This window comes from Epinephelus moara, chromosome 6 (assembly GCF_006386435.1).
Source record: "Epinephelus moara isolate mb chromosome 6, YSFRI_EMoa_1.0, whole genome shotgun sequence".
Taxonomy (NCBI): domain Eukaryota; kingdom Metazoa; phylum Chordata; class Actinopteri; order Perciformes; family Serranidae; genus Epinephelus; species Epinephelus moara.
The window spans coordinates 13,430,937-13,449,896 of NC_065511.1; the positions used below are offsets into that span (position 1 = coordinate 13,430,937).

The following is an 18,960-nucleotide window of genomic DNA, read 5'->3' on the forward strand; positions in this document are numbered from 1 at the left end:
TGTTCTCAGTGATTAAAGTTATCATTAACTTTCATCTTGCACCTGATGTTGCTGGGATATTTTTTCTTTTATCTCTATGAATATTTGGTGTAATTCTGTTTTGTCTCTTTTTTTTATGTTTGAGAAAGTGAGAACATGGGTATTTGCGTGGGAGTGTGAGAATGTGTGTGTGTGCACACATGTGGACCATGTGTCAAACTGCACCGGGAGGGCTGAGTGCTGGGAGGAGGCCACCACTGCTTTACCGTTCACAAACACACACACACACACACACACACACACACAGATGATAATTTCACCGAATCCCACACGGCATACGCCACTACCCAGACGCAGGACTGTCACACATGTGTACGCTGCCACAGCAGCACAGGAAGGCATCTCAGTTATGAAGTGAAACGCCGTGGTACGCTGCAGTACAAACACAGATTGTCCCGCACGCTAACATGTGATTTCTTAATCTACTATGGCATTACACAACAGCCATGGCAAGTTAAAGGTTATTATTGTTTCATCAGGGATTTTACATGAGCTCAGTGGAACACTTTTTCCACGTGGTCATTAATTATTTGCATTATTGTAATATGAAAATCATGATCCAGACTATGATTGTCCTCTCACCAAATATACACAATATTGGGAAGTTGGTTTAATTTATGTGATTGTTGTAGATTTAATAAACAAAAGCAGCTTTTACTTGGATTAACCTCATCAGTGTAATTCAGGTCAACAATTCTTATTTTTTATAATAAATTATCTTGCAATACTTTTGTGTCTGATTAATGAGAATGCTGTCATATTTCTTATGGTTTTAATTACATGTATAGATCAGGATGTAAGGGAAGGCCAACAAATCATCAGCTACAGTTGTGTGTGTGTGTTTTTTTAACTAATGTATATAAACATGAGCACACACACACACACACACACACACACACACACACACACACACACAGACGCATGTACATACTTCATACACATACAGAAAAATGAATACGGCCATTTTTTTGTGGCAAATAAAAAAGAAAATGCATAGCAATAAAAAAAAAAGGCAGAAAATAAAATTATATTTATGGAATGATTTTTGATGAGTCTTTTTAAAGTACTTTTGGCCTAAGCCACTATAACATATCTGGGATCTGGGTTTTTAAAAGTGAAAATAACAACCATAATTTTGGAGCATTCAGAAAGAAAACTAGTTGATTTTTAAAATTAACTGCAAATTTTTAACCAATTCTAAATATAAATGTAATAATGCAAAAGATAGATAGGATAATAGGAATAATTTTCAAATAGTCAATATTATTTTTGTTTGTTCCAAAGTCAGTGAAGACACTGTGGTTGTCAGTTCAGCCCACACTGCAAAACATGATCTCCTGCCTCAGTCTTCTCAGCTCTATTGAAAAAACATTACGCATGTATATGAAAAAAAATGAGAAATTTAAATAACAAAATAATGATAATAAAGACTCCTTGTAATTGTTTTGATCTTATGAATCTGGTAATTCAGTTTTAATTTATGGAAATAAAAGGGTGACAGCGAAAGGGAAGACGTGATGCAGATAAGGAAACCATTCAAACACACACCTGTTCTCTTTTTTTTATTCAAGAAGGTTTTGATTGAGTGATGAGTTTGCACTCTGACGAGTAGCACAGATGCAATAACAGAGAACCGACTCTGCAAATTGTAGGAGTGGTACGCTGGAAACAATGAAAACAGCACGTGATAGATAGCTCAGTCAAAAGGTTAACGGTAACTCACAGACAAAACGTCTTGTTTTTAAAAAGTGCATTCACAAACATGACAAATACTCTCAACTCATGATGTCTATTTTTATGTGATACAAAATATGCATACCTGTTTTAGATTTGTCTGTATTTCTATACATAGATATTTCTTCAAAAGGATCACTTCTTTTTTCTTTTTACAAAGGTTAAAAGCAGGGTTGTGGTCATAGCAGCTTCGGATACCTCTAGCCTCTTTACAATGTAACGAGATACACATAGTCTCAACGGATATCCAAATAAAACCTACCATTTTCTCTGTTGTTCAACTCAAATGACATACTGTCTTTATTGAAAGAGATATTCATCAGTGAAGCCTGCAGTTTAGAAAAGAAATGGATCAATAAAATGCTTGGGCCATTAAATATATTTTTGTATACCCGCTTTTTTGTCAATATCATAAATACTAAAGACACAGGACAATATTATAAGACAATGCTGGGAGACTAAATGTAAAGATTAAAATAGTTCAAACATTATTTTTTTCAAGTTTTCTAGTTCATGAGAAAAAAAAAATATCAGGCGAGCACAGAAACACTATACTTCAGTCTTTTCTTCAGTCTATCCGTGACCCTTTTATATTCAAAAGAGCCATCATAAACACGGTTGCCACACAAAGGCCAGACTGTCTTTAAACAAATCTCTTTTCAGTTTCAGTCCTGTCCAGATAAGATGCTTGCCCATCATAAATGAGGCAGGATCCTGGTTTTCAAAGGAAGTCATAAAAGCAGTCAAACATACTGATAAAAACCAATAAGTACCATGCAAATCTTGCAAGACGACATATTCTCAAACAAGAGACAAAGTATTCTTCGTATAGGCGAAATATCAAGTGAGGAGGGAATGGGTGAAAGGCAAAGACCTCTAATCAATACTAAATACTATATTTCCAAAACCAAACAAAAAATATTTAATCTGTACATAATATAGTACGCATGAGTTCAGACTGGATCAGCAGTTTCTCTCCTTGTTAGACTCTTAGTCTTTGCCAAACGCCTACCTTGGAATAATACAGAAAAGTATTTTTAATTGATCCCAATCTCTTTGTTCTCCTCCATAAATCTGGAGAAGGGGCGGTTGGCCCCGACCTCCAGACCAGCCTTCTCCATACCCGTCATGGGAGGGCTGCTGCCGGTGTGAACACGGTCCAGTCCTCCCGGCATGGGTCCCAGTGAAGTGATTCCTGCACCGCCGAGGCTGACGGGCAGCTGGGTGATGCCTCCATTCTGGATCACAGAGATCTCATTGTTTTTCATGGCCAGCCCGTTGGTGATGGCTGCTGCGTACTGGTTCCAGAAGCCCGGGTCGACGTTCATGGCCCGAGCCGCCAGATCCTTCTGGAACATCTCGCTGAACTTCATGGCATCCCCGCCCAGCAGGGCCATGGGATTCTCCACAGACAGTCGCCGACCCCTTCGGGCTGGAGCGTTGTTCCACATGTGTGTTCCCATGTGTACCTAAAATTAGCAAGAAAATAAAAAGAGACATCATGAGTGCGTCATCCTGAGATGCAAAACCTACATCCAAAGCAAATACGACATACAAATAAACATTTTATGGATGGGGATCAAAGGGAAAAGGCCAAAATTCGATGTCGATAAAACAAGCATACATTTCTGAAATTACACTGGGGTACATTTAAATTTTATGTTAGAGTGCACTCTGTTAGGGTAAGGCAGCAGCTGAGTGTTATTTCTAACTTTAATACAGTACCTTAAAAAATATCAATATTCGATTCCATTTTTAATGCAGTGGGAAAATTTGAAAAGGAGGGCATAAAAGATCTACTTTTATGTTAAAGAGAAATATAACAAGCCTATAACATGACAACGACAACTTTTATTTTCTTGGTTGGCAGCAGAGAACTGCAGAACTATAGTAAAAATTAACAATAAGAGAGAGCAAGAAAACACAGCTGGTACTGGTGTATTGATACTGTGGAAAATGAGTACTGAAACTGTTTCAAATATTGAGAATCGATATGTGACATTAACGGCTAGATTTTAACCTGCAGGCCAGAACCAGGAGAGACAAGAAAAGTGGTAGCAAGAGGGGGGCACAGAGTACCCAAAGGTCTTTAGCCAGAATCGATTCTAGAGTGTTGCATACATGGCATGCATCTTTAAAAACCACAATGACCCCATTTTTGTAAAATACTAATTGATGCTGTGATAAACTGGCTCCTACCTTCAGGTTGCCCTTAGTGGTGAAAGCCCTTCCACAAATAGAACAGGCGAAAGGCTTTTCCCCGGTGTGTGTGCGCTCGTGGATTTGCAGAGCACTGGCTGAGGAAAAATTCTTCCCACACGAGTGGCAGTTGTGCTGCTTAGGGGTTCGTCGTGGAGGCGGGGGAGCCAGCATGGGATTGATGCTGGGGCTCATGGTGGTCTGGGGTGCTGCAGCAGGAACCTGGATGCCCACGGGCAGGTGAGAGCTGTCGCTCAGAGACACCGACTTGCCGTGGCCATTCATTTCCATTTTGATCATGTTTGATGCAGTGCTGGCCAAATTAGGAGTGCTCAGCCCTGAAAAAGAAGAGGTGAAATTAACATCAGAATACTGAAAAATTAAAACTGCACAGGGTTATTCAGCAAACTGAGAGCATAATATGGTTCAAGGTAGCTGCTGGAATCTGTCACACTTGAAAACGTTCAAATCACACTTTCCTGTCTTCATTTATAAAATGTGTGAATAGTATTTGTACTTATATTTGCCCCTTCTCTGGCTTTTGATATGTCATATCTAATCACATCATATTTTTCCTCATATTTATCACTTACATTATACTCAGAAGATATTATCATTATGAGTACATTATATTTAATAATAACCACACATCGAATCTGTACAGATATTTAATTCACTTCATATAATGCAAAACGTTTTAGTTGATTTTGCACATACACACCTCGATCTCTGTTTAGAAACAGCATGCTGAAGTGGCTCTCCTCCTTGATAAAGTGCCTGCCAGGTTGAGTGGCAGTCAGGTCAAGGGCCCCGGTGCCTTCAGTTGCAGAAAGCGGAGATGAGGTCTCTGATTTTTCCGACTTCACTGTTGCCAAGCCAGATGCATTGTTCTCCTGGCCCTCGTCTGCTGTCATGGCACTGCTGTTGTTATTATTGTTGAATGTAGCTGGGGACTTGGATCGCTGGCTCTCAGAATGGCTGTGAGCTGGGGACAAATGCTGCATAGAGCCAGAGGACTCAGACAAAGCCGGGCTCCCCATGCTTTGACCTTCAGCATCCCCCGCTGCAGACAGGGAGTCAGCGGCAAAGCAATCAGTCTCTCCTCCAAAGCTGATGCCATTCTGCATGGGCTTTTGACCAAATGAACGGGTCATGTTGGCAGTGGAGTCTATCATCTTCATCTGGTTCTCCATTGCAGCAATGCTGGAGATGATGGAAGTTGGTGGGGAGCTCCCAGGTGAATAAGGTTTACATGGGTCTACTTCTCCCTCCTTCAAGTCAGTGTCATCTTCCATAGCTTGCTCCATTTCATCCAGAAGATCATCATCATAATTACTCATCGCGTCTAAGCTCTTCTCGTCAAAGGAGAGGTCAGTGTCCATCTCCTGCAGGCTCTCAGGGACCGGGGTGTTGGGGATCTGCCCTCCCATGTGCATACGGATGTGTTGCTGCAGCACGACAGCATTGGTGAACTTCTTCTGACATATAGGGCAGGAGTGCTGGACCCGAAGCGGGGGTTTGGATCTATGGACACCAAAGTGTGTTTTCAGGTTTCCCTTGGTGGTGAATGCCCGCCCACATATCTTGCATTTAAAAGGCCTCTCGCCAGTGTGGATACGGTAGTGCATCTTGAGAGCACTCTGGCAGCTCAGAACACGATGACAGATCACACACTGGTTTGGATCAGTCATCTTCTTGTCAATGTTCTCGACAAGCTGCTGCAACTTTGATGTCTCTGAGGTTTGCATAGAGTCTAGGAGGCCCCCAAATGGAAACTTGGCCTTGAACTGGTCTGAGAGCATGGGAAGGACAGGATGGGAGACAGGGTTTGAGACAGAGCTCGGGCTAGTGATGGATTCAGTGACCTGGCCACTGCTGGACGATGTGGTTGAGGTGACGGTAGACGAAAGGACCACTTGAGTTAGTGTAGTTGTGGTGGTGGTGTTCTCTCCTGGCCTAGTGGAACAGCTTGGGGGCAGGAGAACACCTTCAGGTTTCAAGAGAGGAGGTGCATCACTCCCTAGACTGGGTTTTGGGGAGGGTGAAGTAGTGGTCATGCCAGAGTCAATAACGATATTAGGGGACAAAGATGCACACTCGCTTGATGGTGGAGACGGCCTCTGAGGTGACCTGTTAAGCGGTGTGAGGCTTGGAGACTCGCCAAAACCACCCATCATACTCGGCAGCGTGGGAGGCAGCTGGAGCCCGACTGAGGTGGGAACTGTGGGGAGGACAGGTTTGCTGTCTAGCCATGTGGTTACAGGTTTTTCTGGGGGCAATGACATTCCATATGGAATGCCCGAGCTTGTGGGCACATTGTCCAGGTACTCTGGCACAGGGTAGGGATTCATCTGAATATGTGGGTATTTCTCTTTGTGCCTCTGGAAGTGGACTTTCAGATTTCCCTTGGTAGAGAAACGGTTGCCACATATGTTGCATTTGTAGGGCCTCTCTCCAGTGTGTGAACGCAGGTGGATTTGTAGGGCGCTGTCACTGCCAAACACCTTGGCACAGAAGCGACACTTATGCTTGAAGAAGGGGTCCTCGGAGCTGGGCTTAGTGTCAAACACAGACACATTCGGGGGCTTCCCCTTGCGGTGCTTCATCAGAGCAGAGAGGGGGTCGAGCGCATTGGCTGTGGCTGCTATGCTTGCCAGTGGGTTCGGGAAGATAACGCTGCTGGATGAGCTGTGAGGTATCAGCGGTAAACTGGAGGCAGAGCTCAGGAGGCCGCTGTGGCTGAGCGAGGGAGGGGTGGTGGAGTTCCTGGGAAGAGCTGAGCTGCTGCTGATGCCACCACCTCCTGTTACACTACTACTAGTGCTAATATTGTTGTTTGTGACTGAGGATGAGCAGGAGGGAAGTAGAGATGACAATCCAGTACCACTGGGCGAGGGAAACACCGAGTTATTTGAGGATGTGTTGGGTATTGAAGGGTTAGACTGCTGACTGCTACTTTGTGGTGTTTGCGAGAGAGGCCCTTCTATCGCTGAGGTCAGGGGTGAAGGGCCTTGACCGCTGAGAGTGGCTGGCAACCTAACAGGCAGCTGATGGACAGGGGGAGTGATGAAGTTGTGTAGTTGAAGCTGACTTGCGACAGGAGGGGCACAGGAGGATACAGGCCCCTGGTTTCCAGCAGCATTGCTGTGAAGGTGGTTTAAAGCAGGCTGTGAGGCAGACTGTCTGTTCATCAGAGCCACCTGACTGCGTATTTGTTCTATCAGCTGCAGCTGGTGTATCTGCTGTTGCTGGAGGGCCATCAGCTGGTCCAGGATCATGGGAATAGCCATGGTGGAAACCCCACTGCCCGCTGCCGCCCTTACGCTCTGTGAAAACTGAGCAACTGCAACCCGGGTGCCATGCAGGGTCTCCAAGGTAACATTGGTGCTTGGCATGGCGTAGCTTGTCACAGTGGAAGGGACGACATCATTGAGCTGAGGTAGGGAGCCGTCTGGCTCTGGGGATGCCACATCTCTCTCTTCAGGATCCATATTTTTTTCTGGTGAAAGCTCTAGCTCCATCTGCTCGTCCTCCTTTTCTAGGACATTGACCCCATTTAAGGTTGCTGTCTCTGGGATGTCATCCCCCTCACCAGCAGGACTGTGGTTGCCCTCCCTGGGGTCCTCGCTGTCAGCCTGCTCGCTAGGGCAGCTGGGTACAGGGGAGAGCTCTGTGGGGTACTCTTGGGAGGGGTTAGGTGTGTTCTCATTGTCATTCACGATGAGCACCAGGGGGTTTTTGGTGCAACTCTTTAAATGTTCACAGAAGTCTGACCACTTGAAGAACTCAGCGCAACACTTCTCACATACATGCGTCTCTTCACTGCCGCTGCGGCTCTCGTTCCCACTGTCGGCATCATCCAGCACTTCACCTCGGGCTAAAGGGAGGGGAGGGGGTCAGGGGAGTGAAGGGGGGTTGGAAAAGAGGGAGGAGGGAGTAAAAGAAAAAAGAAGAATTAATGAATAAATAATCAATAAAGAATCCACACATATTTTGCAGTGCAGTGCTGCAAAGATTTAACCTTTGATTTTTTTTCTCTCTTTTAACATAACCAAAATCAATAATCTTTTTATTTTTTTGCTCTGAACAAATTGCCCTAGTTCACCAATTCTCAAGACCCAGGTTTGTGCATTCACACCCTCTCCATAGAGCCAGCTAATAATTTTCTTTGTGCAATCCATCAAATTATGAGGGCCTATCAATTGTGGATACTGCCGCTTAATGAAATTCCATAGAACCTATTGATTTCCAATATTTCATACAATTCACAGCTGCCTCATCTGTTGGGTACAAATCAGGACTTTGATGGCCCCATTAGGATTCCCCTCTGCTATCAAGCCCAGTCATTTCCATTCCACCTGAATTTCAAATGCCTGGGCCTTTTCATTTAGCGCTGCAAAGGTAATGCTTGAGTCCTGAATCTAAGCAAGGGACTCCACAGTGGAGAAATCTTTTCTAATGACGTCAGAAAAAGTGTGTTGTCAAAAAGTACAAGCAGAGATCAGTTGAATCTATAGCAATTATATTCTCCCTGCACTATTCATCATTAAATTTGACGATTTGAAATGTGTGCAACTAAAATATACATACATTTCATTCAAAATGTTTTGAAATACGAAAGATTACCTCTCAGTTAAGAGTCCTTACTTGTTCTACTTTTCTTTTTCTTTCTCTGTCTGTCTCTCCCTCTCTCCCTCTCCCATGCTCTCTGAAATAAGACTCAACAAATTACATGCTAGTGCCATAGCAGCAAAGTCTCTGATTAGTTACACATGTTTAATCACAGTTGTAGGAAGCCACTTCCTCTTCCACATGCAACCATCAAGAGTCAAACAAGCCGACGCAAGCTCCGAGCATGGACCCAATTCACACCTGATCAAAACCATGTAAAAATGGCCTCCCTTGTATGTTTATTTTTTGTGCTCCAGCACAATTATACTGTGTACCGTGTGTGTGTATGTGTGTGTGTGTGTGTGTGTGTTGTTCGTGTGTGTGTGTGTTGTTCGTGGCCGCATACACATTTCCCTTTCATTACGAGTGGGAAGTGTGCTCAATCACTGCCACAGCACCCTGCGCATACTTTATTTCATAGTCCCCTGTTCAGTTTACACTCAAAGACCCAGCATAGATCTGGTAATAAAACTATTTACCTACACATTATTCGATTGTTTATTCACTTTACATTATGAAAAAATATTAGGACACTTTAGTAGTTTATTACACGAAAAGATGGTCACTCTGTAAAGCTGTAAATCAGGGTTGCGTTAATAGGTGAGTGATAATTCTTTAAAAAGGGGCTCATAACTACGAAAAGAGCAAAAAGATGGGTTAGTAATCATATGTAAAGCATGTGACTGTATATCTAAACACAGACACACAGGCACATGAAACATTCCTGAATAAAGTAAGTAATTGATTACATTTATGCAAATTTTCTTCCACTAATCATACAAGTGCAACTCATCCAACAGGCCACTGGCCCGAACTACGAATGTTAAGAGATAACAGACGTGTCCAGTGTGACATTACCTCTAAAAAATCCTAAAAAAAAACCCTGCACATTACAGACAGCATATGTTTACTCAACATTAAAGGTCTTCCTACGCTTTGAAAGTGAGTAATCCTGAGATCCACACAGTGCTTACGCTCGTTTCAAAGGTTAAAACAGAGCAAGCCATGGTGAGGCAGATATGAAGCATTTGTGCCAATTACAGTGAGTCATTAGTAAAGAAATTCATCACTCCTCCTGTAATTTCTGGCCAAGGGGGGCATGAGCTATCCAGGTCTGGTGTCTGTAACTTAATTAATTATCAACAGAAAGGCTTTGGACAGACTCCGTGTTCTCATCCTCAGTGGGGGCAGGGCTGACAAAACAAGATATTATTTTACTCAATCATGTAAAGTGCCAGGTTAAATAAGAAATAAAAAGTGATAAAGCAACTTAGGAAAATTAAAATTTAAAATCCTGCACCTTTTCATTTTGGGTTGTGCATTATTTCTACTTTGCAATATCAACATCACCTCCCTCCTTCCTTCCTTGATTATACACTCACACGCCAGCAAACAAGCAAACTCAACATAAAAATTCCACTAAAACAAAAATATTTAATGTATATTTTTAAAATTTCCATCTTATACCACATTATTTACCACAAGTGAAAAGGAGCAAGTGGCTGGAAACGTCAGGGACACGTGACAGCAGGCTAAAAATCTCCTTAGCCCAGCAGCGGACAGCAGAACTCATTTCCATAATTGGGGGTTGAAAGGTCAACGCAAATGAGTAGGCATTGTGTTGAGCTGATTAGTTATTAGAATGGTATTACTGTCAATCTCTTTTATTCATTCATACAATTACAAGTAGGGGCCTTTGTATGCCTCTGACCCCACACACACACACACAGACACACACGCTGACACATTTTTTCACACACACACACACACGTAGACAGACAAAGACCATACACAAATTTCGTGTATATGTATTGGGATAAACACCGAAAAAATGCCACACACACACACACGCTTTTAGAGAATAAATTACTATAGTGTGTATAAGTGTGTTTGCACAGGCCTCCCTTCTCAAATTCTGACTTTAAAATCCACAAGTTATTTTTCCTGAATTATAATTTGTAAATTCCTGCTTTTATTTGAAAGTGTCCTTCCCACTTGGCATTTTCAGTTTTGTTGCAACATTCATTGTAAGCACAGTCAAAAGAATATTGTGAAGAATATTACGGCCTTAATCGTTCACATTTTCAAATATGAGCACACTGCTACTTTAAAAACATTTAAAAACCATTCAGGGATGCAGATGTGGGATTTTGCTGCGGTTTCTGACAGTTTTAACATTGCTACAACTACTCTATGTTACAATACAGGCCATACTGGTGTGTCACTTGATTATTGTTGTGCTTTTTTTGGAAATATTATAACACTGTACATGCCAGCGAGCTCAAAATAATACCATTTGCATTCACAATCACCATTCTGTGCTGAAACAGTGGGGGGCCATCGTGTTGTGCAGCTGTGTAAAGGCGACATTGCAAGACAGTGAATATGTGTGTGTGTGTGTGTGTGTGTGTGTGTTTGTGTGATGGGGGGTGGGGGTGTATTGATTTTCCTATAGGATGAAAAAGGAAAGGATGCACAAAAAAACCCCCATTCAATCCGTTTTTCATTCCTTTAAGAGTCTTCATTTACACAGATGCAAATATTAAGCTGAACGCACTCAATGGGCTGATTGTAGACGTTGAATCTGTGTGTCCGCTATCTTGCTCAGCAATCTTTGGCATGCTAACTGAAACCGCTAATCTGACATATTATATCAGATGAGGTATTCATGCTTTCCACCGATTCTGTGAAAGCCACAGAGCCGAGCACTGAGCGAAGCATTGAGCAATTACAAATTCACCCATTCTTAACAATTTCCAGATTCACTTAATGAACACACACACAGACAATGACACTGGTAACATTTGCTGTGTGTTAAGGTAAAATCACTGGTATCTCAGTTTAATAAGGAGTCATTTCACCCTACATTTAAACTATCTTCATCCTACACCCTCTTCGTCAAACTGTGAGATTTTTCATTTACATTAATACTGACAGTAAGAGCAGTAACCTTCCCAAAAGGGCCTGCACTTACAGCCTTACAAGAACCGCCCCTCCTTCTGCCCCCTTTAAAATGCATTCTTCTCGAGCATCTGGGGATAGCTTAGGACCCTTAAAGAGAGATGCATCACTGTAGGTCCTGCCCAAGTTGGAAGGGGAGGGCGAAAAAAAAGAGGCCTGCTGGCTTCAACAATGTTGGAATTCTTTGATCACACTTCCACCACTCCATTCTCTATGAAATGAATTATTTACGCCATTGTTTTTTAAATTAAATTTGATTTACAGACAACTTTGTTGACTGTGAACATAGCTGCATTTTTGTTTGGTAATTTATCTGTCAGCACAGGATTATTCAGACCATCAGTCACTCTGACTTTTGGGTGTGCACTTTTATGAAGTGTTACTTCCTATTTTAAAAATACTTAATTTGTTTAACAACTCTAATTTGATCTATTAATATTTGCATGTGTTTTTAAATCAGCAGATCCTTTCAAAAATAATATTTTTCGGCACCGTGTGGCCATAAACCCATAAATCATCTCCTTGAATGATCCCATGCATCCTCAGACCTGCAGAGGCTCGAGCGTCCTCAGCACAGCTCTCTGTGCGTGAGTGTGTGTGTGCGCGTCCGTGTTTGTGTGTCTGTGTGTCATCGGCCTGGTCAGCCCTACTGCAGAGTGGTACAGTCATATCTGCACTAACAGAGAGGCCTTTGTCATTGCCTGCAGATGTGGAGCAGCCAAAACATTAACGATTTGTTTGTGTAAGCATTTGCAATACAGTATTCAATGACGGCACTCTGTCCAGATGACTGTGTCGCCCGTCAAGATGGCTCTCTGTCTCTGGATGTGGATTTTCAGAAGAGCTTGAGATGAGGAGGAGGCTTTAGGATCTGATGGACGCTCATCCTCAGCAGGCCAAAGACATATTTAAAAATCTGTCTTTTTACACTGTGGTATTTGCTTGATGGTTACATTTTAATTTTCAAGTTAAAAAAAACAATTCCACCTTTTTTACACCCTGAACACAACATCACGAACAAACTACACTAACTCAGCCGTCAAACTGCTCATACACGACTCCACTTTCTGAACAATCCAGTGCTAAAATCGCCTAACCAAACACAAACCAAATCACCCTCAGAAAGAACACTAATGACCACATGTACCTTTTCAGCTGATGGCTTGTTAGCTCTCTCTTAAATCCGCCAAAATCTGCTGTTTTGTCTAACGTTAAAGAGTCCCGTCAAGTTCTTCCTCTCAATCAGGATATTACTTGTTTATGTGTGTTTTCGGTGCTGAGTAGTAATTAGGACGCAGCCATATCTGAGTGCCTTCTTGAAGACATCTTTGGCACAACTATGTGGGTGGTCCAGAGGCCTGCACCCAATGGTGAGAGGGGATTAAAACAAAAGCAAAACAGAGCCCCACTGCAGGGGAACCATGTTGTCACTGTCAGCGGGGATTTCCTCACTTTATTACAAATTTTTTGCACCTCATAGCTACATACAGTCCTGCCTAAAACATAACAGCCACATAACAGAAACGGTCTATGTGTGACTGTGAGTTTAGTAAAGATTTTGACTCTAAATCAAAAAATGTCTGTGAATAAAGCATCAAAAACAAAAACTGAGACCACATTTGTGGCTGTCCACCTGTTCAGTGAAAGCATAACCAACATATCTTTCCTAACGCGTCTCCTATGAAGTGTAAAGTATCAGTTTTATAAACAGTATTTATAAATGTACTTTTCTTTGTTGAAACTGATGCTACATATCTCCATCCATATCTGGGGAGATTTCTTCGACATAGGTGGAAGCACAAGTGTGCTCATATGCCATCATGTACACCCCCCCACACACATTCCACATGCACACCTTCAAAGACACTGGATGCAGAGGAGGCGGTGGCAAGATGAAAAGCCCGTCGCTGTTCACACTTTCTAGGACACGAGTAAGCTGTGCTGCCAAGGTCAACGGCACACATGTTCTAATTGTACAAGGAGCTTGACATCTAGCGGCAGGACCTGGCTGGCCGGGGCTAGACAAAGGTTAAGTCAGCAAGCTTTATAAAAGCACTCCTAAGCAGAGCCCCCCCCCTCCTCTTCCTCTCCCCATATTAACACACACACACACACACACACAACCCCCCATGCCCCCAGGGGGCAAGTGTCCGGAAGGCCTGAGGGGGAGATGATATGCCAGACAAGGGCTTGTTGGCACATGATTTTAGTTTTTCATCTTTTTAGGGATGCAGCACATTAAAGAGGACCTCAGTGAGCTGCAGTGGACAGCAGAGGAAGAGAAATACACACACACACACACACACACACACACAAAGATCACATCAAATTGAATATGTGGAAAATAATGAAAACACGAGGACAAGACAAACCTAAGCTCCCTAATCTTTTGGTTATTTTCTTGTTTTATGTCCATTTCATGAAATGTACTTCGGACAGAGTGTGTGTCCTTGAGCACAATTTGAACACCACTCGAATGCTTGACTTTCTCTCTCCCCCGCCAGCCCCAACATATATGGATTTTAAGTCCGAATCAAGCAGCGACTGACGATTGGAACTTTTGAATTCCTTCGACATTATATGCAATGATTTGTCAAGGCCAGCGATCAATAGTGTCGTCAGGAGCTGCAGCACGGCGATAGGCAGCAGAGAATCTGATCATGCTGCAATGATACACTGACGGTCTGACATTTGTAGCTCGTCTATAAGGTAGCTTTGGATGAGACATGGTATTATTAGGTTTATCTAAGTGTGTATGGGCGCAGTGTGCTCTGCCAAAGGCTTGGAATTGTTTCGCTGCAACGTCTGTCCTGAAAACAAGCGAGCCAGTATAGTGCTCCAACGAGGACAGGCAAGAACATTCCACGGCCACTTCCAGTCTTAAGCACAATGGCGTAGATGCTATAGGTTACCCACAGCAAAGTGTGTGTGTGTATGTGTGTGTGTGTGTGTGTGTTATTGTAAAGTCACACATGGATGTAGGAAGATGGGTGTTAAAATGTAAAAAAGAGTGTATGTATTTGTCCTATTCTACACTTGTTTCATCTGTTTGTGGATCCGTCTTTAGACTGTTGTCTGTATCACAAATTGCAGTAATGATTTTTAAATAAAATTCTACCTAAATCCAAACAATCCAATTTTTTTTACAAGAGGAAAAGGAAGCTCCCTTTTCATTCCACGATCCTACAGGAGAGCAACCTGATGGACATTTTGTATCTCTGACAAAAATCTGGGGAAAGGTTATCTCAATGTTAGAATAGTGTTTGTGTTCAAAAGTGAATCGGCCTGAAATCGCGAAAATCCACAGAGTGAATGGGACAAAAGAGCCAAGAGTCATCGGTGTGATTCCCCCCTCTCACCAACATTTCCCCATGCAAAGAGAACTGCTCCCCTGAGATTACATCACGCTTTTCTATTGTAAAGAAGCCCTGCAAAGTGTGTGGTGTGTGTGAGAGAGAGTGTGAGTGTGTGTGTTGGCCAACATGAGTCTAGATAGTGAGGTATAAATAATAGCAGTGATTTGTTGGGGGCACCCAGCTTTATGGACACACCAAAAGAAATACATCTTGTAGTGTAAACAGTGAGAAAATGAATGATTTAAATAGTAAAAAACTACATTGTTATTGGTGTTTGATCAATTTAAATAAAATTCTAAATTAAATAGTATTATTCCTCATAAATAAAATATGATTTTTGTACACATTTATCACAATATGCCTTTATAAAATACAGCAAATAAAAACACTACAATTTAAAAGAGATGTGAATTAAAAACAAGCATGTATAATATGATTTTTGCACCATAAAGTAAAAGCAATAATATTCCTGCAGTTGCCCCTGTTGTTCCTATAATTCCTGCAGCATTACGCCTTGCTCAAGATGTGACTTTAGCTCTGTAATGATGGTTTTATTGCGCAAAAGGCTGAGTACAGAATAAAAGATGAATGAGCCCCCTTTTCCCCCCACATGGCGAGGACGAGCCCTGTCAACCGATCTTGTCGACATTGTGTGCAAAAGGGAACAAATCAAGTGTGCTAAATTTATGTGAGGGGGGTAAACAAAAACATTTCCATAACAAAACAAGGCTTCGACCTGCAACAGAATCCGCAGTTTGTCCCTCGGAGAGCCAGACAGGCGCAGAGGGACAAAAGACACTGCTGCAAAATTACATTTAAAAATAAAATTAAGTTGTTTTTATTTCTTTTTTACAAAATGAAAAATATAAAATGTTGCATCCGCAGAATTAGGAATTTTAAAGCTGTAATGTGGAATATTTTTTAACTTCTCAAAAATGTGTGTGTATGCACGTTTGCGCGTGTATTTTAATGCGCGCGCATGCACATTCAAAATCAACTATAAGATTTCAAAGACGAATTTAAAAAAATAAATGCTCCGATTTTTTTTTGGACATATGGTTCTAAATTAAATCTGTTTTGAAACAGGTCTTTCAAAAAGGCCTCCAGCTCACAGTATGGATGCTGTAAAGTGTTATAAATGAATATATGCATTAGTTACATTAATCTTAAAAGTCACCTCTCAGCCAGCAGCCGATGGTGTGATGCAGCCTGGGCGAGCTGCAGGTTAAACCGATGTGTGGGAATAAAACAAACACACAACTTCTCAAACGTGAATCGTATTTCGATGTCCTTTGGAGAGAGTTCTGACCGTTTAACTGTATCATAGTGGGTTTATTACAAATTATTTACGTCTGTATTTAAGAAATAAATCGTATTTGCAACCCGACATTAACCCAAATAACTCCAAGCGACTTTTCATTTGAAGTAGGACTTATAGTAGTTACAATGCCCCTTAAAGAGAGTGGAGTGGGGAAACAGCAGTGGTGTAAAGCAGAGCTGTGAGGGAGGAAGTTGTCTGTTTGAAAGAAGAGACCTCAGCTGATCAGATCCACTCACCGTGCTCGGAGATCACCCCGGCTATTGCGGGATCCTCGTCCGACTTGAGGTGCTGCGGCTTGGCTTGCTTGCGTCGGGACATGCTGCTGGCGTCAGTGCTGGCGGTGCTGCTGCTTTTGCGCTCCGTGATGTCTCTGCGTTTTGCAGATACATCAGCGAAGAGCGAATGAATCAACACACAAAAAAAGTTCGCAAATAGTCTGGTAGCGGAGAGAGGGGGGAGAAGAGAAGAGAAAAAAAAATATCTGAAATTAGCCGGTGTTGCTGCCGCCGCTGCTGTTGCTGTGCGTTGGATTGCGCATGTCGGTATAATAATTACGATAGTGAATAATGCCTCGCGATTAATGGCACCGTGTGAAGGTGGGGAGGATTGGCTGAAGTCCAGCGGACGCGCATTGGATATGGTAATGAGGGACGGACTAAGCAATTAGCCGCTTCACTCTCAGACTTTATCCGTCTCTTTTCTCTTTACTATCCAGCCTCCCCCAACAACACAACACAACACACCAAATCTCTTGTTATGCCCGGCTCACGGGGGGGTCTTCAACGCCAAGCTCCTTTTCCCCCCTCCTTTCACGAAGCGCACTGACTCACAAGTGCTGAGGATTCACCGCCGCGTTTCTTCTCCGAGTATCTCTCATCTTCATCACTGTGACCTTTATGATCCCACGTTTACCTCACAACTTCAGAGAGCAGTCTTCTCATAAAGTCTGTCTCGAGATCTTGGCTCAGTTCTCGTGCTTTCTCTCTCTCGGTAACTTTTTTTTTTGTTAGCTGAAGCTGAACACGCACCTCCTTCTGAATTGGACCCAAGTGAAGCGATGTTTACAGTCTCTGAGATGGCTTTAAAGTTTGCTCTTGATGGACACGTTTCCGGTAAAGTAGCTGCGGTTTGACTTGGACATCGATAACCGGAAAGTGGACGGGACGAGTAAAGTTCTTGACAATAGCAATAAATTGTTACCAGGGTTTTTTTTTCTTCTTCTTCTAATGGCGCAGCTCTGCTCTCCAAACTTTGACGCGCGTCTTCCGAGAAAGCGGTGCCACGATCTGCAACAGTCCCCCTCTCAGTCACAACACCACCGTCAATGTGCTCAAAAACTCATTCGTCCCGCAAAAGAGAAGTCAGTGTTTCTGATCGCGGTGAGGTTTCCCCCTCGTCCTCCTCCTCTCGCCGTGTTTTAGCTCCCGGGTTGCGCTTTCGCTCACGGTGCGCTCTCCAAAAAGTGGCTTTTCTGGATATCTGGCGGCCAAACACTCAAACACAGCTTGTTTTCCAAATTAAATCATCACTCAGTGTCTTCCCCTTTTGCTCGGCTCGCGGGCTCATATCGAAGCCAACTTTGAAGTTATCTTCTGGCAGACCACTCGCGCTATCGGTCTCTCGTTGTTGGGCATGGCTCCGTGTGTGTAGGGGACTGCGCTGTGTGTGAGAGTTAACCCCCAAGCAGAGGTTCAGCCCATTGCTTTCAGCCACCACTAGGATGTACCACCACGTTGCTGTTCAATGGATCGTCCTCAGACTCCAGTGTGAACACCCAGATTTGACCTCCCATCATATAATATCTCACAGCTCTTACCAGCCGCCGCCTGTAAGGGATAGCCTGTCATATTAATCTCGCACTGTATTTTTTTTTATTTATAATGAGAGCGGCGAGTATGTGGCTCCACGGTAGACTTCCCATCACAACTTCCTCCCTTTTTGTTAACTTTATTTCCACTTTATTGTCATTTTACGCACGGTGGCAACCGCTGGAAATGTAGTTTGAGACATCTTAGTGAGCTACTGTAAAATATATATATTATTATATAGTGTCCTGTAAGACTGTCCTATTTAAATCACCATATAAACACCATATAGGCTAATATATATTTGTACACTTAATAAAATTGTTTATTCCTCCCTCGCTTTTTGCGTAAAATTAAAAGACGTGGAAAAGAGACACGGTGTGCATTGACGCCAGCTCTTTGTGGTGCTGAATAAACACATTAACCCTTTCCTCTGCACATTTCTATTTGCATTAAAACCTCTGGATGCATGGGGTCACATTAATGGGGAAGGGATTGAAAGGATTAAGACGTGTGAGGCCGGCTGGCATGTAAATAAGACCAGAATTCTTGCATAGTCTTTTAGTAATAAACACGATTTATGAACTTAACCTTTTCAGTTAATTTTGCGTATTACAAACGTCACGATTTGCCATAAGACACGTTTTTAAATTACATAATTGTAGGTTGTGTTATTATAAATTGTTAAAGATGATGCTGAACATGCTACACCACTGCTGTCATGTTTCTTTTGCTGTTCCAACGCACAAAACGTGTGTTTCTAAATAAATTGGAAGCCATTTTACTGTAACGATGGATTCTGGGCTTTTTTCAGTCAGGGGGGAGATCAGTTAGAGCTCCCCCCCCCCCCCCCCCCCCCCCCCCCCCCCCCCCG

At 42.7% G+C, this 18,960-nt stretch overlaps 1 protein-coding gene across 1 annotated transcript; it reads right to left on the reverse strand.

Annotated features, from left to right (window-relative positions):
* Positions 1–1,587: 1,587 nt before the first annotated feature.
* sall3a (spalt-like transcription factor 3a) lies at positions 1,588–17,981 on the reverse strand. The gene is made up of 4 exons (XM_050047122.1): positions 16,518–17,981; positions 4,694–7,849; positions 3,973–4,310; positions 1,588–3,242 (listed from the first exon to the last, which is right to left on the reverse strand). Exons 1-4 carry the CDS (start codon positions 16,597–16,599, stop codon positions 2,811–2,813), a joined length of 4,008 nt encoding a protein of 1,335 aa, XP_049903079.1. The 5' UTR covers positions 16,600–17,981; the 3' UTR covers positions 1,588–2,810.
* Positions 17,982–18,960: the final 979 nt, after the last annotated feature.